General features: G+C 53.2%; 1 protein-coding gene across 3 annotated transcripts in view; it reads left to right on the forward strand.

Annotated features, from left to right (window-relative positions):
• The window catches only part of APCDD1L (APC down-regulated 1 like), a 47571-nt gene extending 25433 nt beyond the window's left edge, over positions 1-22138 (forward strand). For 2 of the 3 annotated variants that reach the window (XM_066235287.1, XM_066235289.1), the window contains 3 exons: positions 11411-11537; positions 14377-14929; positions 20066-22138. In XM_066235287.1, the coding sequence (XP_066091384.1) occupies positions 11411-11537; positions 14377-14929; positions 20066-20836 (1451 nt within the window). In that variant the 3' untranslated portion in view covers positions 20837-22138. The remainder of the gene's footprint in view (positions 1-11410; positions 11538-14376; positions 14930-20065) is intronic. The other variant, XM_066235288.1, reaches the window with a different exon arrangement.
• Positions 22139-22615: the final 477 nt, after the last annotated feature.

The raw sequence follows: 22615 nt of genomic DNA on the forward strand, positions 1-22615 counted from the left end.
CACCTCCTGCCCCAGCCTCTCCTGCGGGTGGAGGTTTGAGGTCGTCTCCCGCAGGTGGCCTCAGACCCCTCTCCTCCACTGGACCATCCTGAACACAAACCAACGGGGGCCTTGGGCCTTGGTCCCCAACCACCTGTCACATCTGATTGCCACTGTCCTTGGGTCAACACTTCTCTCCAAATCAACAAACTCATTTTTACTTATTTTAAGAATAAACTATCCCCACATATAGTAGCCTTGCACTAAAAAGATTCCGGGTTTGGTGTGTGTCCCTTATCAAACCGAGTCAGAATGGACGTGTAACCAACCCAATGTGACTTGTCATGTGCGCCCCTGGAACCATGGTAGCACCCCCAGGTAGGCTTGGTGCCCTTCGGAAAGCACTGCCTTTAAAAGTGCCTACTCACTGTCCCCCCCACCTTCCACCCCCGCTTGGCTGCCTCTGTTTCAAGAACACTCCAGACCCCCAAAGTGGCTCACAGACCTCCTTCGGGCCCCCCCCCCCCGCCTCTCCATCTCTCGCCATGACAACCCCTCGATGTCTGCCTGGCACAGGAACTCATTATGCCTCCCTTGGCCCAGCGCTGTTTCACACCTTCCTGCTAACTTCGCAGCCTCTGCCAAGGACCCATTAGGGCTCTCCACCTGTCAAGCAACTCATCGCCTGCCAGACTCAAGAGGCCTGTAGGCAGCAAGGTCCCTCCGGGCGGCCCCCTCCTTGCCTGTCCCCTCAGCAAATGAATCAGCTGAAGAACATCTCCACAGTGCTATTATGTTGGCTCGGATACCACACCCCAAGCCCTCATGGAAGCATCTTTGCCACCCTGTGGGTGGGCACACGGTGGGTGCTCAGGAAATGTCCAGCAAAGACCAGGCGCTGTGTGTGCAGGAGCCGGGCCTGGGGTTCCCGGGTCAGAGACATGCTTTAGACTAGAGTTTGGGCCCCTCCCCCTGCCGACTCTGGGACTGGAGCCGAACATGCTCAGACCCCTGTTCCGAGCTGTTTCCTCGTCTGTACCAGGGGGACAATCACACCTACCCCGAGGGCTTGCTAAGTGGATCCGGTAGACCAGTCAGTGAGGGCTTCGCAGACTCTAGAGCCTTACAGAAATAGCGCTTATTATGGGGATGGTGACAAGGGAACTGATGACCAACCGGCCGTGGTCACCCCCTCCGCACTGCGCTGCCCCCTGAGCTGTTCACAGTCTCCCCAGAGGAGAGCCCCGGGTCCAGGGCACCAGAGATGGCAAGAGCGACAAGCCTGTTTATTTAACGTTTAGGAAGCCAACGTATTTTCTTGTACCTTGTCTGCAACACTTAAGCCAATCTTTGTGTCCTTGGGATTCTATTTGTATGGTAATTTAAAAATAGGGTTCGGTCTTACGGGGCCAGCCTTTCTCCTCAAACCCTGAAAGCACATTAATTTTCTAGCGGGTAAAATAATGCTATAATTAAATATTACCATTTCTCTTAAAAATAAAAATCTGGTGACTCCTAACAAAATGGGTTTTTTCGAAACTTGATGTCGGTTTTCCCACAAAATTGTGCTCTAGGGAAATTCCTTATTTTGAATGTATGAGGAGACCACAAACTTAATCTCAACACAATGTAGGAAAAATTGATTTGTTAAATTACAATGATTTTCTTGCATTTAAAATCTCCGTGTTTCCTATAGTGGCTGACCCAAAGGCCCCCTCTATGTGTCTTTGGGGGAAAGGCCCGAGGAGCCAAGATGTTTTGTTTTCATTGTTTATGAAGCTTCCCAGATGCCCTTTCTTGTGGTTCCAATTGGAGTTGTACTTCTGTGTCGTAAACTTCTTTGAAAGGAGGCAAGGTTAGGTGACCCCATTACCCTCGCCCTTGAGTCTCCAAAGACGCTCTCTAAGCGAGTGGAAATGAAGCTTACCCACGTGGAAGAGAACATGAGCCCCAGAGCCCGCCTTCCATGGGTTTCCTCTCCACCGAAGTCAGGGTGCACGGAGGGAGCCCGGTGGCCCCGGGCTGCGGACGGAGGCTGGAGGAGGTGGTGCCGGGTTTCTCCCGGGTGCCCAACCGCCCCAACCAAAGCTCAAGAGGGCCCCCTTGTGGATACTCCCAAGAACAGCCCCGTAAGTGGTGCACTTCCCCAACGCTGTTCCGAGCGAGGCCCCGCATCTCTGGACACTTCTCAGACCCCAAGGCACTCAAGGGTGACCATCAGCCTCCATCCTTCTCTCTTCAAAAACCTAAATATATCTTTGAGATGAGAAGGTTCTTGGACCTTCCGAGGAAGACCTGGTGGAGACCCAGCTCCCGAGGCCCCCATGAAGAGTTAAGCTCCTCAACGTGCCTTCCGAAGATCCCTTTTCCGGGAGTCATCACCACGCTCACACAAACGTCTTCTTTCTTATTGAATGTGTCAAAACCTGGTGATTATCTTGCCAAATTCCTGTTCTATAGAACAATGAAAGCTTCAGTCTTCTGCCAAGAGAGTGAATAGGATGCAATCCAATGGGAGACTTTTAGACACATGTTCTTCTGTTTAGCAAATATTGACTTGTATCTGCACCCCTAGGGAAACATAGTCACATTCAAAATTGCCGGAGAGCTCACGCTCTGTCTGGGCCCAACTCCCCCCTTGTCCCACTCCTCAAAGCACAGGGCTGGACGTCAATATCGGTGGAGAGTGTTGACCAAATTTGGTAAAAAAAAATTATGAAGATCTAAGGGCCAACGTGCAGATCAGGGAACACAGGCGCTGGAGTCAAGCTAACGAGGCCTTGTCTCCAAGACACCAGAACATCTGGGTGGAAAGGGAAAATCTTCCATCAATCACCCTGATGCCTCGGCTGTTTGAAAACAGCTGGGCTTTGGCTGGAATTTTCTAGTTTTCATCTGGGTGGAAGTCCCAGCCAGAGTGAGGCGTAATTAGCATTATCATGGGGCCCGGGGAGAGTTTTGATTGAACAGATTTGTACTGGAACATTCCTAAACAAACAAACAGAAAAACTGGCGGCTGAGCCAGGCCTGTTGGGCCAGACTGTCTCCCCCAGCCCCTCATTCCTTTCCCATTCCGTGAGCCGTACGCTCCCTCTTCCCTCAGCAGGAAATGCTCAACATGGACCGTGGGGAGATGTCTGCGTGGCCAGCTGCTCCCTTTGACAAAAGGTTTTCCATTTTGGAAATACAAACATAAAAAGATCACCTTCTCCAGGTGGCACCAAGCAAGCCCTCCTTTGCCACCAACCCCTTGGTCCAGCCCAGCCTGGGACAGGATATGGAGCACGGGGCAGGCAGTGACAACGCTAACTATGTCCCATTGGTCTCTGATGCCCTCCTGCTGCTCACCAGGTCAGAGTCTGCTTCTCCAGGCAGCCCGGCCCTCCACAATTCCCTGTGGCGACTCGTAGCTCTCAAGCTCACCAGGCAAAGGAAGGCAGTTTCAAAGCCCTGGGAAGCCACAGGGATTGGGGTGTGGAATGTCCTTTTTCTAGAGCACACGATTACCGAGTTTCCCAAGAATGCAAAGGCCCGTTCCCCACCCATGGCCTTGAATGCAGAGACCCTCAGATTAGATGGACGATGAGATGCAACTGTGGCCAAAGGAGGGACGGACACGTGAGGAATGGGAAGAGCGCAGTCACACCAGACGGGCAGTTCAGGCTCCTCAGAATTCAAAGTTTGTTTTCATGGTTCTGCAGCTGCTGGTAAAGGTCATGGCATGCCAATCTGGCGCCTTCTGGGGGAGTTTCACTGGAAAGTCCGCGTGCCTTCTGGGCGATGATGTCACCGGGAAGCCCATCTCTTGCAGGAGCTGCGTCTGCCATTTCAACAGCCGGTTTCCGAGGCTTGTTGGCCGGGTGACCGGTGCGTACGACTGCATGCCACGTCTCAGTGTGTAAGCGGCGGCCGCCTCTAATCACCAGAGGTTATTTTGTGGGTGCGAATTTTTATGTAAGATGTGCACAAGGTTCCAAGTCCAAGCATTCTAGGTGAATTACCTCAAGCTGACAATTTTGAAATAAACCAGAGAGTTTCAGATTTTTCTTTCTTTTTAAGCAAGAGAACACTTTTTTACTCTTTTTTTTTTTCTTCTTCTCCAAAGTATATCTTAATTAGGATCCCGATATAGAAACCAGAGAGAAGGGTTGGGGCTGCTTGGGCTAAAGTGGGGGATGAGACACTGAGCCCCACTCACTGGGTCTCCCTCTCTCTCCTGAAAACACTGCCAGTGGTCTTCAGAAACCAGCTCGAAAACCCCAGATGCAGCCCCGTGCGTCACACACTCCACTCCTGAACGAGTGCTGTTTAGTCACTGTTTAGTCCAACACAGCGGCCTCCAGCCACGCGTGGCCTGAGTCCCTGAAATGCGGCTGGTCTAAAGTGAGTTGGGATGTGACTATCAATACACACCCAACTTCAAAGATGTGTATAGAAAAAAAACATACAAAGTATTTCATTAATGGTTTTCATATTTATTACATGTTGCACTATAATGTTTGGGGATGGATAAAAATATTATTAAAATTAATTTCACCTGCTACTTTTTAGCTCTCTTTCCTCTAATGTGGCTACTAGAAAAATCCCGGAGGAGGCTTACATCTGTGGCTCACGCGTTGTTTCTCCTGAGCAGTGCACTGCGGACCAGGATGCATGGGTGGGAAGCGTTCCTTGTGGGAGTAAAACCACACCAGCGTCCTGGTTTGGCTGGAGTGGTTCCCAAGGTCAACAGAGGCTTTAACACAAAGCACCTGCTTCCGGCTCCTATTCTGAATCCACTCCGTACTCAAAGTTCCCGGGAGGATTTGAGGCTCCCACTTCCATCTCCCTTCATCCACTTCTCTTTCCTCTCTACCTGCCTGGATCAGCCTGGACCCCAGCCTGCTAGGAACTCCCTTACTGCCCACCCTTTCACACTCAGCCAGATTCTTAGTGATCCCAACAGCTGCAAGCCTTCTTGCTCCCCTTCCACTTCCAAGCCACACTCACTATGGACATCACCAGCCAACTTTTAGGAGAGGAACTCCTAAGGGGCTGGAGGAGTGTCAACAAGGGATTCACGTGCATTGGTCTTGTAAAGCGCAAGTCATTCATTCACTCATTCACTCCTCCAACTAGAAGTAGGAATTGTAACTAGCATATCACTAGGGGAAGGTATTGTTCTACGTGCCATCCATGTCTTAACACAACAAATATTTCCTGAGCCTCCATCAGGCATGTGCAAAGTACTTGGGAATCAGCAGTGAGCAAAAGAAATAGGGACCTGTCTTCATGGAGCTAGCAAACCAGTGGTGGGCAGTGAGAAAAAGGACAGAAGGGAGAAGAAAGGGAGGAACCAAGAAAGGGAGGGAAGGAGAAAGGAATGAAAGAGAGCGGAAAAAGGAAGGAAGGGGAAAGGAATAGCGGGGGGGGGAAAGGAAGGAAGGAAGAAGAAAGGGAGGAAGCAAGGAAGGGAGGGAGGGAGAGAGGATGGAAAGTTGAAGAGCCCAGAGTGACACACCAGGAGCAATGAGCACATCTAGCGCTCAGATCTTGGTTTCTAAACACCATTCTCCAATAAAAGAAAGTAGGAATGGCTGACCCCAAGGCTGGGGCAGAGAAAGTACAAAATGAGTCTGGAAGATTGTCTGGTACTAGAAAATGAGGAAGTGCTAAAAAACACACACACACACACACACACACACACAAAATAACGAGCATGTGCAAAGGACACAAAAGCTTAAGTGGAAGGAGCTCCCAATGTCCAAATTGGGGACAACATGGGCCACAAAATAAACAATGATGCCAACAGAGTGTAACCTATAAACTACAATAAGTATCTGTGAGATCATACTAGCACAAACAACAACTGACTAAAGAGATGAACGGGGACCTGAGATAGTGCTTCCTTACAGCACCAATTCCAACTAATAAATTCAGAAAGACTGATGGGGCTAGAGAACAGCCATTTGGAAAACATCATGGAGGCGAGAATCACCAATGGTCATCAGCAGATGCTAAAATTATAGCGAGGTATAAGGAAAAACAGGATATATACATTAGCTCTAAGTCTATCCCAATAAGATAACTATTTTTTATAAAGAGAAAGGTGGAAATTAAGCAGCGGAGAGAACTAGCAGACACCTCTTTAAGCAATTGATCAGAATTAACATCCTCAGTATTGGGACAAATTGCCATTGTGGGCCTCTGAAGGTGATGCATTATAAAGGCATCCAATAGCCGTTAGATGTTTGTGTGGGTGAAGGAATGAACGGACAAAGGTTGCTAGAGTGATCTGGGCTTTAGATGGCCCTGGGCTGAGTTGTGTCCCCCCAAAAAGATATGTTCAAATCCTAATCCCTGATAGCTACAAATGTGACCTTTTTTGGAAATAGGGTCTTTGCAGATATCATCAAACTCAAATGAGGTCGTGTTGGATTTGGGTGACTGGTGTCTTTACAAGAGAAAAGAGAAGGTGATTTGGATACAGAGATGTGGACACACAGAAAAGAAAGACAGTTGTGTGATGATGGAGACAGAGAGACTGAGGTGATGCGGCCACAAGCGAAGGAGTGCCTGGGGCCACCCACCTACCAAAGGCAGGAAGGGCCCTTCCATGCAGTCTTCCATGAGAGGGAGCATCGCTGGCTCATACCTTCATTTCAGATTCCTGGTCTGCAGACTGTGAGAGGATACAGCTCTGCCATTTTCAGTCACCAATCTGGGTGCTTTGTCACCACGACCCCAGGACAGGCAGCCTGGGGGTAAAGGGAGGAGCTAACCTCCCACCTGTCCCTCTGCATTCGAGCACCCTCCCCCCCCCCGCCCCCCACTATTCACCGCACCCACCAGTCACTCATACATTTACTGGCTGAATACTATTTACTTAAAGTGTTACTTAACATTTCAAAATCAAGTGCAGACCAACCCCCTTTTAAACCTCAGCCTCGTCCTCAGGAACGAGTGGGGAAAGCACCACTGAGCTACAGTGACGGCAGCTGCTTTTTCACACCCACTAAAATCAATGCCTGAACTGGAACAAGAACCTCACGGCCGCACTGAAAATCACCTGGCACACCTCCCAGAACCTCGGAACATGCCAATTAGGGGAGAAAAAGAGTGCTTTGCTTTTGCTTTTCGCCCCTAAAAGAAGGGTACGTGAAGGCCTGCCGTTGCTCCATCTGCTCTGACTCCGAACTCCACGCGGCCTCTCCATCCTCCGCCCACGGCAGGCAGGCCTACCCTTTTCACAGTCTCTGAAGAGAACACGACTTGGGGCCTGGGTGTGAAACCTCTCTAAGCCTCCACTTCTCCTCTGTGAAAGGAGAATAAGCACACCCAGCCGAGAGGAGTGTTGTGAAGAACAGAGGAAAATGGGCACAACGTTTTTATCCTCTTTCTAGGACATACTCAGTAGAGGCAACTCCACAGAGACAGAAAGCAGATCTGTGACTGCCAGGGTTCGAGAGGAGAGAGGAATGGAGAGTGAGTGACTCCTAATGAGTTTGGGGTTTCTTTTTGGGGGTACTGAAAACGTCCTGGAGCCTGACCAGGCGGTGGAGCAGTGGATAGAGCGTCAGACTAGGATGCAGAAGACCCAGGTTCAAGACTCCAAGGTCACCAGCTTGAGTGTGGGTTCATCTGGTTTAAGCAAGGGGTGACTCGGTCTGCTGTCGCCCCCCCCCAGTCAAGGCACGTATGAGAAAGTAATCAGTGAACTAAAGTGCTACAACGAAGAATTGATGCTTCTCATCTCTCTTCCTTTCTGTCTGTCTGTCCCTATCTGTCCCTCTGTCTCTCTCTGTCTCTGTCACAAAAACAAAACAAAACAAAAAACGTCCTGGAATGAGACAGGGGTGCTGGATGCACAGCCTGGTGGGTGTTCTGAATGCCGCCGAGTTTTCCCTACACAATTTAAAATGGCTGGATGGGTGAGTTCTCTGTTAGGCATATTTTCCCAAGATTTATTTTAGAATTGGAATAGAGGGACACCGGCCCTCCACCCTTCTGCACCTCAGTTTCCTCATCTGCAAAATGGGAGCAATGGCAGAATCTTCTTCATGGGTGGTTGTGCAAATTACTGCTCTTGGTCCCTAGGAATGGTGGGCATGTGGCAACACAGCATCACTGCACTGACAGGCCGCCTCCCCCTGGACAGCTGGGGGGGACTCACAATGGGGACGGAGTAGCTGACCTGAGACCGTCTCAGTGAAGCGCCTGCACTCCGCAGAGGCTCAGCAAGTCCATCCCCCTTAAGGCCCAGGCAGGTTCCATGCCCTGAAGCCTGTTCCTGGCATCCTGACTCACAATAACACATCAGGCCGGAGCGGATCATATTTTAAACCCCAGCAGCCTGGTCTGAGCAATTGGATGCTCTAGATTTAATTCTGCAGGTAATTTGAACGATGCTATCTAATTTCAAATGTCCCTGCCTCTTATGAGTGCAAAAGCAGCATAATTTTTAATTAGTGGGTAAACAGTAAATAATGGATGGCGGTAAGTGGACACCACTGTTAATTAAAAATCCATGGTTGATAAAAATCAATTTGGCCCACGCATTTAACTCAGGCTATCAGGGCCCTGCGAAAAGTTGTACAACCCGGCCCTCAGCACCATCTGCTTTCAGCGGCTGTTTCTTTAGTTAAGACTTGTCTTACGGAGGAAAAAAAAAAAATGAGAGAAAGAGAAGACAAGAAAATCAAAAGCCTTTCTCAAACGCTGCAGCCGAGAAAGTTTCATGTATTCATTTACAGTCAGCTAATTTAACGCTTGCCACCCCGAAGTGAATGGTCCGCACACACGGTGGAGGGGCGATGTCATGTTCGCTCGGGTGAAGCTCTCCGGCTGTGTTTTGTATTCTGTGTGCGCGTGTTCTGAACGCAGGGGCATGTCACCGTGTCATGTCATCTCCCGACTTAATTAAATCCTAATCTCTCACAGAGAAACAAGGCAAACTAAAACACCCTGAGCTTCTGCAGCACTATCTGGGATTCTAGACAGTGCCTCCAGAGAGAGGGCGGGGACAGGTGGGGGGAAGGGCGTGTTTGCTCTGGAACGGAAAACACTGCCTCAAGAAACCGAGTCCTGTGGGAACAATGCCAATGTCATCTTCGGGGCCCATTCACAGTTCCGTTCCGAGACACAGGCTTGATTTTCCCACCCACCGGCTGAACAGCGCTGACCCCCTTCAGGTCTCTGGTTCCCTTTGCTCGCGTCCATTCTCCAAGTCAACTCTGTGGGACAGGCTTCGTTGGCACAGGTGATGCTCAAACCACCACCCTGCAGAATGAAATACAGGGACGCAATTCTCCAGATAGAAAAGTGCAAGGTGTTGATGCTGAGGTGCGTGTGTCCGGCTCGGGGCTCCCAGCAGGGTTACCCTGGGAGTCTGGTCCATCTGTGATGCCCACCAGCCACAATGCCCTGGCTTCTCCTGTTCCCCTGACAAAATCTGAGTTAATACGGAACCACGATGGGCTCCTCTCATGAGCACTCCTCACGGTACATGTTCAGTCAGCAGAGGGGCCCTGTGAGCTCGCAGGGAGCCCCGGGACCCACATCCGTGGGGGGCACCGCAGTCTGGCTCCTCGGCCTTTTGTTTTCATTTCTCCTACTTGACTGGTTAAAACCAGTAAGCCACTTGTAGGATAAAATGAGAATATAGCAGGGAGCTAGGCTGCACCAGCATTCTCACTTCTTCCTCCTTCTCTCCCCCCCTCCCTCTTCCTCCCTCCCTCCCTTCCTTCCCTCTTTCCCTCTTTCCCTCTTTCCTTCTCCCCTCCCTCCCTTTCTTCCTCCCTTCCTTCTGCAACTGCCTGCAGAGCGCCCTGTGTCCCTCCAAGTCCGAAAGCATCCCCTTCCCCTTGTCCACCATGCAAGATAAGCAACAGTTAAGACACCAGGCCAGAGTCATGGCTTGGGCTTGAAGCCTGGCACTGTCACAGCCTGTGCGCCTGTGTGAGCTGAGCCCATGTCACTGAGGAGGAAGCTAACGCTGACACCTTGTCCTGGGGTTGTTGCAAAGGTCAGATAATGTAGTATCAATATAAAAACACATGGAGTTGACATTCAGTGACTAGGAACCCCAGCTATTATATTCGTCAACCACCATCTTACTGTGCCAACTTTTTCAGCTGGCCACTGGGGACCCCAACAGTCTCTGGGTGAGACCCCTGACCTCCAGGGAAGTGAAAAACCCACTCTGCCTTGTTTTCCTGAGCGACCACCGGGGACCGCATACCGTGCGAAGAGGCCATGTTGTCCCCGGGTATCCCCAGGCCTGCCCTGGCCCTGCTGCCTTTCCTGACCCCGGCAGGAAGATGTGAGCGTGCGACGGGGAGAGGGGCAGCATGTGTCCCTCTTTCCCTCCCCACTCGGCCCCCAGCCTTCCTGGGCCTCCTGGGCCTCCCGGGCCACCAGCACCTGCCTCCCCGGGCTGGCCGACGTCCCAGCAGACCCTGGAGCCCCTGACCCACTTCAGCCACGGGCTCAGTGGGAAAAGGGCCTTGGACAGCCCCGTGGCGGGAGCCGGGCCAGGGGCCGAGGCCAGCCGCCCGTGAGCACAGCCCGTTGCTGTAAGACTTGGACGCTGCTCGCCAGTGCTGGGCTTCCCACACACTCCGCCATCTGTGCTGTGTCAAGGCCAGACCTCGGAACGGAGATGACGGCTTCTGGCGGGGCTGCTCTCTTCAGCAGCTGAAGGCCCTGGTGCTCTCGCCTCCGAGCAGCTCCTAGAAGGGACTGAGCAGTCCCACAGCCGGGCCTGGCTTGTCTCCACAAAATGAGCACATCTGGGGGTCGCTCAGCAGGGCTGGGGCCCTGGCCCCGCTGTTCACGCCCGTCCTCCTCGAGGCCCCGGGCTCCTCCCTGGCCCCACTGCGGGCCTCGTGCATCAGCCCGCACCCACCACACACTTGCTGAGCACTCACTATGTGCTAGGCACTGGCCTGCTTCCACAGAGGAAGAGATGGACAGCACACGGGCCTGGCTCCCAGGAAGGGCTATGAAGTGAGTGGCCTAGAGAGGCACAGGCTGGCTACATAGAGCAGAGGTCAGGGGGCACCTGGACACCTTGGGGGGGGCAGTCCTGCTGCCCCTGGGTGGAGAGGGCCTCTTGTCTGGGAGTGTGGGGCTACAGCAGGCAGGTGTGAGCAGGGTCCGGGCTGCCGGGAGTCGTGCTTGACACCATTACCTTCGGGATCTGGTTTGGTTCCCTCCAGAAGGCTTGGACTCCAGGGTGGTCACATGTGGCAACCCAGATGAGGCTGGGGGCTGATTCTAGGCACCCCGGTTTGCACCGCATCAGTGTCTCGGGGACCAGGAGTGGCCTGAGGGGGGGAGCTGGGTGCCCTGGGAAGGGCTGAGGTGGAGGTTGGGGTGGGAGGGCAGGTAGGGCTGGCGGAGTACCTGGGGAATGCTGGGATCTCTAACCCTGGGACTGTCTGCTTCGCAGAGGCGACTGGGAAGGCAGGGGGTAGCCGCCTGCGCTGGGAACCTCACTGCCAGCAGCCCCTGACCAACAGAGCACCTGTCACTGCGCTGCTGCCCCCACGGCTTGAGGGACCATGGATCTCCACTGGGTAAGACCCTACAGCCACCTTGACCTCAGGCCCCTGAGCGGGGAGACTTCTCCTCTATGAGCCTCAGTGTCTCCATGTATAAAATAGGTGCAGTGACCAAGAGACCTGCCACTCGCCAGGCACATGGCTTTGCTTGCTGCTCCCATGCCCCCCGCACCCAGTGAGCCTGGAAGGCAGGAACTGTGCTGGGCATCGTGCCCCAGCCACAAGCAGAACCTGGATAAAATCCACTTTTTCAACACATCAAGTACCTACTACACAAACACTTACTGAGTGCCTACTATGAACTAATGCAGTGGGACAAGCTCCAAGGGCGTGAACACAGAAACAAGGAATACAAACTTCGCGTGGTGCTAAGCTCTGCCACGAAGGAAAGACAACCAAGGATGTGGTAGTGAGTGACCTGGGAAGGTTTCTGCGAGAAAGCTTCTGGGAGGTGGTGACACTCGATGGAGGGCTGGAAAAAGAGGAGTCAGCCATCCAGAGAGCCGAAGGAAGAGTCAGGAAGAAGGAATAGCTGGGATAAAGGTCCTGAGGCAGGAAGTGATGGGCTAGAGAGGGCCCAGGAGTCCTGCTTGCCTGACAGTCCAGTCGCTGCTCTGGGACAATAGGCTTTGTGCTCTGCCCTCGTTTGTGGGGCACGCACTCTACAGCAGCCAGCTGAGTTCCCCCTCTCGGGGTGGGAATGGGAAGAAGGGAGGCAGCGGCCCCCTCCACTCCTAGCACATTGCTTCCCGCCCCCCCCCCCCATGCCCTTCCAGTCAGCCCCATTCTGGGATCAGGAACTGGACGGACTCTCCATGTCCTCCACGCAGCTTCTGAGGTCAGGGAGAAAGCAGATGCCAAACATCTGCGATCACTCTGGGTGGAGGGAGGGGAACTGGAGCCCTGTGGAGCCTCTCTGGATGCATTCCCAGGCTCCCACCCAACTCCACAGTCCAGGTGGGACCCAGGCACCACTGGCTGGGGTCACTCTGAGACAGAACTGGGGCTTGGGAAGGGCGGGGTCTGGGAAGGGAAGAAGCCTGCTCCTTCCCTGGGACAACAGCATTCAGGGACAGTGCTTCTAGAAACTTCTAGAACCTCCTTCCTAGAAAGTTCCCCTCCGTGCTTTCCAGACAGGCATTGCTGCTTCCTGGAGTAGTGCAGAGAAGAATTCAGAGTCTGGGCCCCACTGAGATGTCCAGTGTGGCCTGCTGTGACCCCCGCAGGCAAACGGCCCCCTTCCCAGCCTTGTCTGAGACACCGGTGAGGACAGAGCCCAGGCCACGCTGGATGTGTGAGCCGCCCTTCTCCGTTTTTAACCACCGCGTGCGCTGACGTTTCCTTTCGATTTTTCTTTAAACCAACTTGCTTTTGTTCGTTTAAATATATTCATTTATTCTTACAGCTTTATTGAGATATAATTGGTGTACAGTAAACAGCACATTTACAGTGTACTATAATTATTTTTAAAGGAAGCGTAATATCTCCCTGGATATGGAGCACAGAGCCACTCACCATAAATGGGAGGTAACTGTAAAAAGAAAGTCAATGAAAACAAAACAATATAATTAAATTCTCACTAGTTTCGTTGCCTGCCTAAGGCTCCGAGTCTGTTCTCTCTGGGAGGAAAGGGAGTTGGCGTTAAAGACACATTAGCTCCAACAGAGGCTTTCTCTTTAATACACTCGGAAAGACGGAAAGCAAAGAACACGGAGCTGCGTGCGTGCTGGGTGAGAGTGGATTTCCTCCGCTCCGGCAGCCTGGGTCTGGAAAATGTGGAGAAAATAACAGTGCAGGCGGCACCTGGTCAGAGGAACGTTGTGAAAGGGGTTCCAGCCTACTCTGGTCCCAAACGGAGCCCTTGGTGGGACAGTCTGAGCCTCTCTGCCCAGGTGTGATGTGGGTCTTGAGTTTAGCGTTTCTTAGTGCCCACGCCCACCCTGTACTCATTTTCACCAGCAGAATAGGGCCTGGGGCCAGGGCCAGCCTACGTCTGGTTTTGTAAATAAAGTTTTATTGGCACACAGCTATGTCTCCATTTACATAGGCCTCTGGCTACGTTAGTTCCACAACCAGAGACCACCTGCTCCTCCCAAAGTAAAAATATTTATGGTCTGACCCTTTACAAAGTTTGCTGACCTCCGGTTTAGATCCACAAGACTGTCTGTCACAGACATAGGTGAAACTGGGTCAGGGAATCAACCTCACGAGAGAGACGGAATGTGAGCGACTACCATCCGTGGTCATCCATGGTGTATCAGCCAGGACCTAGGGAGGGTCTTATATCCTGGACTCTGGGCCAGGCGCCAGGAGTCCAAGGCCGAGAGAATGGGCAGGACACTGTCTCTGGCCTGTCTGTCCAGGGGACTCCAGGTGGTGCAAGGGAGCCTGTCTATCCTAGAAGCCACCACTTGCTGGACACGTCCTGGAGACCATGGCTGTGGGTCTGATACCTCCACTTCACAGGGGAAGGAGCTGGGCCATTATCCAGGCTCACATTTCCGGTGAGGGATAGGAGGAGGCTCAAACTCAGGTCCTTCAGCTGCAAAGCCTGTGCGCTTCCATGGCACCCATGGGTCCCACAGGGACCCACGAAGGCCACAGGGAGGCTGTTAACTGAAGAAGGCAACTAGGATTGAATGGAAGAAGGAATAGAGGGCTTCTGTTGAGGCCACAAGGCATTGAATGGAAACCCCAAGCCCCCAGCCCCCAGAGTGGGGCTCACTGTGGTCACTCATAGCCCTGAGTTGAGGTCCGCAATGGGGGCCGTGATGGGTGGGGGCCCACCTACAGAGACAGAGGCTCCCATGCAGGTTCTCACTGCTCTGCCCACCCCGTCTCTCCCACCCAACAGCTGCGAGGTGCGCCCAGGGCCTGAGTTCCTCACCCGTTCCTACACCTTCTTCCCCAGCCGCCTCTTCCGAGCCCACCAGTTCTACTACAGGGACTCCCTCTGCCAGGAGCCTGCCCACTCCCTGGTCATTAAGGGCAAGGTCCGCCTGCGCCGAGCCTCCTGGGTCACCCAGGGTGCCACCGAGGCCGACTACCAGCTGCACAAGGTGGGCATTGTCTTTCACAGTCGCCTTGCCCTGCTCGACATCGCTAGGCGCCTTAACCGGACCCGGGCGGGCCAGGACTGTGCCCAGCAACTGCCCCCTGCTAGGGCCTGGGTGCCCGGGGCACTGTATGAGCTGCTGAGTGCCCGGGCCGAGCAGGACTGCACAGTGGCCCTGGGTTTCACCATGCACGAGCTCAGCCTGGTCCGCATGCAGCGCCACCTGCAGCTGCAGCCCCAGGCCAGGCCCTGGCTGGTGGAGGAGCTGTACCTGGGGGACATCCACACTGACCGGGCAGAGAGGCGGCACTACCGGCCCACTGGCTACCAGCACCCACTGCAGAGTGCTCTGGTGAGTGTGGGGCCCTGGGAGGGCAAGCTGTGAGCATTGGCCCAGCATGTCCTATCTGATCTGCTCCCCACCTTGCTTTGCTGGCCGCAGGACATTTTCACATGCTCTTCCCTCTGCTTGAGCCATCTTTTCTCTGGTCTTTACAGAGCTGGCTTTTTCCAGAAGGAGCCATTATTCAGCCTTCCTTCATCTGATCCTCCTGATGTCCTCCTCACAGGCCCTAGAGGGTCCCTTTCTGCCCCTGCTGGGCATGGGGACCTAGGCAGGCTTGTCCCCCACACTGCACACTCAGCAGCCCTGCCTTGTTTGTTTCCTTGTTTACTGCCTTCTTCTTCCTCCAGGACTAGACCCTCCAGGGTGCTGCCCTGCTCTTCTGTGTCCCCACACCTAGCCCAGGGTCTGGTGCACGGTCAGGGCCAATAAATGTGGATGACCAAACCAGGGAGACGGCAGCCCTCCTCTAGGGTCCTGCTGGGTGGCCACACAGCCCTCAGAAGTGCCCCCTCCAAAGCTCCAGGTGGGGCACACACCTCATTGCTGGCCTGTGCCCAGAGGCACTAAGCTCCCCTTCACACTAATAATGTCAGGTAGAGCGGCACTGCTCACACGCTGTCTGCTCCCAGGATGCCATCCCACCACCTGGGCATCGGCTGGCAGGATGCAGAGCCAGGTTCCGCGGGTCTGTGGTAGGGCCTGGGATCGTGCATTTCCACAGGCTCCCAGGTAGTCCATGGACTGCCCTCTGGGCAGGAGGAGAGGGCAGCTCCCTTCACAGCCGCCCTCCCTTGGAGATGCACCCTGGGGACTCTAAAGTGAGTATCACAGAAGCCAGTTAACCTAGATTTTAAATTAAGTCATCACAAACTTTCTGTCCCAATTTGAGGCAGAACTAGTCGTTCCTTCTTGCCCAATGAGCACACTGGCAGAAAAGCACCGAATTTCGTTTGTATAATATGCCCCAACGCAGAGCAGAGAGCCTGGCTAGCACTGAGTGGGGCCTTGTCACCTCTCCGGTGCAACTGGCAGAGACTTCTCTGCGGAAAAAATGTTTGTAAAAGCATAAATAAAATACATCGGATTTAAATAGAAACCAATGCTATTAATTAAACTAGGTACTCAAGTCTTAAAGCACTGATCTGTGACACATACTGTGCACATGAATTCTTCCTTTTCCCTTCCTTTCAAAGTAATGCTAAGTGTAAACAAACTGTCCAGTATCTGCAACACTGTTAAAATGAGGTAGGCAATAAAGTCAGAGGTTCTGAAAGCTACAGGGGTTTGTTGTTCACAATGAGAAGAAACATTAACTTTTATTAGTTAAATGTTAGTAAAAAGGAAGTCAAGCTTAGGGTTCCAGGTTAAGAAAGTCCATACTTGGCATCCAAGGAATATTCTTTGAAAATGAGAATGAATGGATGGAAGGATGGATGAGTTCTGGTGTCCCTGTCAAGTGCACTTTGAGCCCTTAGGCAACTGTCACATTATTCAGCATGAACTGAGTGCTTAGTATGTACAAGGAACTAAATAAGACATGGCAACATCTTATCCCTGGGAGTAGCCGCTTGTCAAAGCACCCCCAGGTAGGGAACCGGGGAGGAGCCCACCCCTCTCCTCCTAAGGCAGGAACGGGGAACAGAGAAGAAGCACAAGACAGTCCCATAATCAGAAAATCAGACTGAGTTATTTTTGTGACTTCAAAAGTATTTCCTTTTCAGCAGCGGATGATCTAGACCAGTCTGACTTGACTCCTACTTACAAGAAGGCTCTGATGGGGTGGTTACCATAGTCCACTAACTCATTAGGGGGGAAACTCAGGATGCAGAGAAGACAGACACCCCCTGGCTCAGAGGATGACACTTCATGTCTTCCCAGGCCGAGCTCTGGGCAGTGGGCTCCTGCCCCTCTGCCACCTGACCAGCCATGTGGCCAATGCCACCTGCAATGTGATTAAGAAGCAGAACACACAGGGGCGTATGCACAGACCAGCAGCGCCAGATGTATGGACATTAAATTAAATGTCCCCTCTCTGAGTGGGGGGGGGGGGAGAAGATAATTTCAAAGAAGGAACTGCTGCCCATAAACCCCCAAGGAACGAATCAGTTGTTCCCTTAGGCTCTCTGGGCCCAAGCCTTGCTGCCGACCCAAACCAGATGGTAAACATGAGCATTTTTAGAAGTTAATTTAAAACCAATTTGATCCCCAAATTCATTGCCTGGACATAGAATCCTAATCAATCAGCCAGCACTCAACCAAAATCGTCTAAGCCTGGTGTCACCTCTGGGGGTTAATTAGAAACTGTATGTGCTGTTTGAGAAATAACTTGAACAGGCTTAAACCAGGAAGAGTCTGGCTCCTGCACAAGCGCGCATTCTGCTGGTTGGGGGCCTGGTTTATTAACACATGCAACTCCGGACCTTTGCAGAATGGCGCCTAGAAGGTTTTTGATAGAGACGGGTCCCTCCCTTCACTCCCTTCAGAAGCATCAGGGAAGAGCATGCCTCTTCTCCCCCTTCTCTCCCCTTATAAGCTTTCTAGGTTCTCGGTTTCTGTCTGCAGAAGAATGCTTGCCCCAAATTACCAACCAGCATCCCCAATGTGCTGTCCACAGAAGAGAGCTCTGTTCTGGGGAGAAGGGCAGCCCTGGAATTATTTTGATGAACCACATCAGTGTGACAGCAGTCGAGATGTGACTTAAAGTGCCTTAAGTTAGCACAGGCTCTTGCCAGCCAGAACTCCAATTACCTTCCCTCCTGCTCCCTACCCAGCTTGCTGGCTTCTTCCCATCACAAACATTTCTGCCACCATTTGCTAGTAATTCAAAGTGCCTTCAAGTACTCTGGGTCAAAATCCCCCAAATCAAAACCAATATACATCTCTACATTACGGAAATCAAGACAAGTTTTGGTTCCTTCTTAGAAATAAATAATAAGCTTGCACTGTGGCCATCTGAAAAAGAAAAAGAAAAAAGAAAAGGTTCTCTATCATCCAGTATTTTCTTTCTAAAGTAGAACTCCCAAATGCCACTTCTTTGGCATGAAAGTCACCCGGGAGCAATCTGTGGAAATCTTTTGTTTTTGCAAGGGAAAAAAAAATAGGAGCTGATTTCCCAGCTGGGCCCCCAAGCAGTCCTTCCCCTTGCCCACCCTGCTAAAGCAGATGTTTGCTCGTCCCCCTGCCAGCCTTACTCTGACAAGTGACTGCTCCCAGGAGATGCACCTTTCAGAATGATGCTCGGGACTAAACTGTGGGCAGCATCCCTCTACAAAAAAACACCAAGAAGATGTCTGTATCTGGTTCCTTTTTGGCCTCGATGGAGCTTTTTCACTCCAAAATGCAGACTGACAACTCCCACACAATTTGGTTTAGCATCTGGTTCCTGTTGACGTGTTTTACTGTAAACCCAGCTCATGAGACTTTGCAAGGCAGGGGCAACTGTAAATAAGGCCAACGCAAGAGGAAACAGATTCGCTCGCAGCCCGGGCGGTGGAGGGCGGTGGCTGTGCCTGCCGCCTCGGGGGCGGCCTGTTGTCCCTGTCATAAATGACACCGCGGTGGACGTCTCTGTCCTATCTCTGCGCAGGGTCTCGGTCCTCTCCTTGGGACAGGCTCTAAGCGACGGGCTCCACGGTGTGGGTATTCTCATCTTTGGTGCCAAGTTCACTTTCCAAGGAAGTGAGTGGGAGGAAGGATGCTCACCTTCCCAGATGACTCCTGAAGAAACAAAGTCTCTCTTCTCCACCTGGTAGTGGAGACGCAGACTCCATGGGGGAGGGGTGTGAAGCCTGCTGTCCCCTCTACCTGGAATCCCCCCAGAATGTAGCCTGGTTGGCTCCTCCTCCTCCTCTAGGGCCTGGCTCAAAGAGCAGCCTTAGTGCGCCTTTCCTGACCACACCATAGCGGGCCATCCCGGGTCCTCTCTAGAGCTCAGAGGTGTCCTTCCCTATTTCTCCTTCTTTCCACCCTCCCTTTCATTAGATCCTAAGTGCCAGAAAGCCGGGACTATCTCTGCATGGAGAGGGAGAGGGGTCTGACATGCAGGGGTTCCAGTCATCTCTGCCCCGCCCTCGGACACTCACCTGGCCCACGGGGTTTCAGCGTCTGCCACTCAAACATGTGACACGCTTCGCACAGTACCTGGCCCTTAAGAAGCACCTAAAAGCATGAGGGGGTAGAGGGAGTCTCTGAAGAGGTGACAATAAACCTTAACGGCCGAACTTCAGGACCAAGCAGGCTGGGTGTGAGAAAACTTCTGTCAAATCCCAGGACATAAGGCACCCCCATTCCGTTTCTCATTCATTTATTCATGCATTCATTCCTTCGTTCAGTAAATTTGTTCCTGCTGTGAACCAGGCACTGTGCCAGGCCCTGGGGACAGAGCGGCCACAGAGAGACAGTCCCGGCTTTCTGGCACTTAGGATCTAATGAAAGGGAGGGTGGAAAGAAGGAGAAATAGGGAATGACACCTCTGAGCTCTAGAGAGGACCCGGGATGGCCCGCTATGGTGTGGTCAGGAAAGGCGCACTAAGGCTGCTCTTTGAGCCAGGCCCTAGAGCAGGGGTCCCCAAACTATGGCCCGTGGGCCACATGCGGCCCCCTGAGGCCATTTATCCGGCCCCTGCCGCACTTCCGGAAGGGGCACCTCTTTCATTGGTGGTCAGTGAGAGGAGCATAGTTCCCATTGAAATACTGGCCAGTTGGTTGATTTAAATTTACTTGTTCTTTATTTTAAATATTGTATTTGTTCCCGTTTTGTTTTTTTTACTTTAAAATAAGATATGTGCAGTGTGCAGAGGGATTTGTTCATAGTTTTTTTATAGTCTGGCCCTCCAATGGTCTGAGGGACAGTGAACTGGCCCCCTGTGTAAAAAGTTTGGGGACCCCTGCCCTAGAGGATGAGTAGGAGCCAACCAGGCTACATTCTGGGGGGATTCCAGGTCGAGGGGACAGCAGGTACAAAGGCCCAGAGGAGGGAGGAGCTCATTGAGATCCAAAAAAAGCAAAGCAGCCCTCAGGTCAGAGGCAGGGAGGGAGGAGAGTGACAGGTGACCACTGGGCAGGCCCCCACACACACCCTACCCCTGTCTGCTCTCTGACCTCTCCACCCGGACAGTCACTGCCTTCTCTCGCCCTTTCCAGCACCATGCTCGCCCCTGCCCGGCCTGCGGCCTCATCGCCCGCTCCGATGAGCACCATCCGCCCGTACTGCCCGCCCAGGCGGCCCTGCCCCTGCACCTGGACGGCCGGTGGGTCAGCCCGGGCTGCGAGGTGCGCCCGGCCGTGCTCTTCCTCACCAGGCTCTTCACCTTCCACGGGCACAACCGCTCCTGGGAAGGGTACTACCACCACTTCTCGGACCCCGCCTGCCGGCAGCCCACCTTCACCATCTACGCGGCCGGCCGCTACTCCAGGGGCACGCGGTCCGCCAAGGTCCTCGGCGGCACCGAGTTAGTGTTCCAGGTCACGAGGGCTCGTGTGACCCCCATGGACCAGGTCACCACGGCCATGCTCAACTTCTCCGAGCCGAGCAGCTGTGGGGGCCCGGGGGCCTGGTCCCTGGGAACCGAGCGGGATGTCACGGCCACCAACGGGTGCCTGCCTCTGGGCATCCGGCTCCCCCATGTGGAGTACGAGCTCTTCAAGATGGAGCGAGACCCCCTCGGGCGAAGCCTGCTCTTCATCGGACAAAGGCCCACCGACGGGTCGAGTCCGGACACCCCTGAGAAACGGCCCACGTCTTACCAAGCACCCCTGGTGCTTTGTGAGGAGGTGGCCCGGGACTTCTCCAGGCCCCCCCAGCACAGGCCTCCGCTGCAGAAGCTCCTCAACAGCGGGGGGCGGTGTCCTCGAGTGGCCCCTCTGCCCTTTCTGGGCCTAGTTCTTGGGCTGGCTTTCCTCTGGTGGCTGTGAAATTGGGGCACTGTCTGACCCGGGGCACTCCAGCCGGCACCTCTCTGTGAGGAGGTCCGGTTCTCTCCCTGTACTCTGTCACAGACTGCTAGGGGCCCTGCCACTGCCAGCTCAGCCCCTGAGGTCCACCGGACCTTGTAGAGGCTACACCATGGCCAGTCACGGAGTGCTGACCACGAGCTAGGCGTTGTGGCTCTGTCGGTCGCTTTGAGTTTTGAACACTTGCTCCCCATTTTTGTGGGCAGCTCGAGGACCGGCACCAGGGATCGGACCACAGAGGCACCCCCCTCGCCTCCCTGCACCCCTGGGATTCTGTGCGGCGGGGGTGAGGTTCTGCATGGGGACACTGCCGCTGCTGCTGCTGGTCTGCTCGTGCAGGCGAGGCTGCTGGAAGATCATTAATTCGAATTGAGGAACGCACTCACGCCAGAGACATGAATTAAAGATGCCGCTCGGGGCTTTCAGTTCTCAGCTCTCTGGCAGAGGGTTTGTCTCTTCGGGGAAAACTGAGCTTCCTTGAGTTCTGACTGCTGGCATATCTGCGTACAGCAGCCTGTGCGTCTGCAAGCCGGGCCTCAAGCTGTCCACGCTGCGTGTGGGTAAATCCAGCCCTTCGGGCTGGCATGCAAATATGTTCCATCTGAGCCTGGAAGTGTGGCCACCCTCGCCCCCACCAACACCCTGTGCTGGGCTGGCTGCCGGGAGCAGGTCTTTGGAGGAGAGCAGCATTTCCAGCCTTTGGAAAGTAATTAGTACTAATGATAGCGGCTACCAACGTGCTCTGTAATTAGCCCTGCACACATGTCCTCTGTTCTCAAGATTCCCTGTGTTTGACTGACAGGGAGAAAAATGCCCTGGATGTGTGTTTGGGACCATGCTAGGGGAGAGGTCAGGGTCACAGGACTACATGGGGACGGTGGGAGGAGAGGCAGCCCGCTCACCACCATGTCCCCCCTCCGCTCAGAGGAGGCTGTCACCGAGGTGGGGACAGGCTGTGCCTCTCCAGGTCCCTGCCTGTGTTCCCAGGGCCGCGTCTGTACATTGTGAAATTAACTGGCATCCTGGTGGGCTCAAGGGTTTCCGGGACTCGGTGCGGATGGAGCGCCTCCTCCTTCCTCCGCCCGATTCCTATCTCTGGCTCTTGTCACAGATCTCGAACAACAATTGTCTGTGAGGCTAATGATGCTTTCAGAAGGAAGCCCTTGTCCTTCCGTTAGATTGTGTGGGGTTCAATCAGTCCACTGAAATTGCTCTAACTTATCTAACCATTCTTCTTTAAAAAAAATAAAAAAAACAAGTTAATATTGTCTGTAGGTCTCAGAGAGCGACGAATGTTCCTGGCATATTTACTAAAGCACAAGAAGTAATTATTTACAGTCTCAGGCGGCATCGGGGTGGCGGGGGGGGGGGGTCCCTGGTGGGGAGAAGGGTGGGTGGCGATAACGTGTCCACGGTTGAGCAAGTCTTGTGTCTGAGGCTTGAGGCAACCATGCCACCATTTATCATCAAATTTGAATCTTTTAATAAAATTAAACAGCCTGAAAAATGTTCTTGCCAGTTATTAAAGTCAACCAAGGGGATTATGATTCTAAGGAAAGGAAGTGAAGTGTCTTCAGAGAAAGAAAATAAAAACCATAGAGGTAAACACGACTCCCTCTGTTAGGCACTGCGAGCTGGTGATGCGGCCCGGCCCTGCTTAACACGCTCCAGGGGCCTCCAGAGCACTCGGAGTACAACCCCAGCTTGCTCGCAGATGTCTGCCGTTTCCACGGTCCCTCC

This window comes from Saccopteryx bilineata, chromosome 6, assembly GCF_036850765.1.
Source record: "Saccopteryx bilineata isolate mSacBil1 chromosome 6, mSacBil1_pri_phased_curated, whole genome shotgun sequence".
Classification (NCBI taxonomy): Eukaryota; Metazoa; Chordata; class Mammalia; order Chiroptera; family Emballonuridae; genus Saccopteryx; species Saccopteryx bilineata.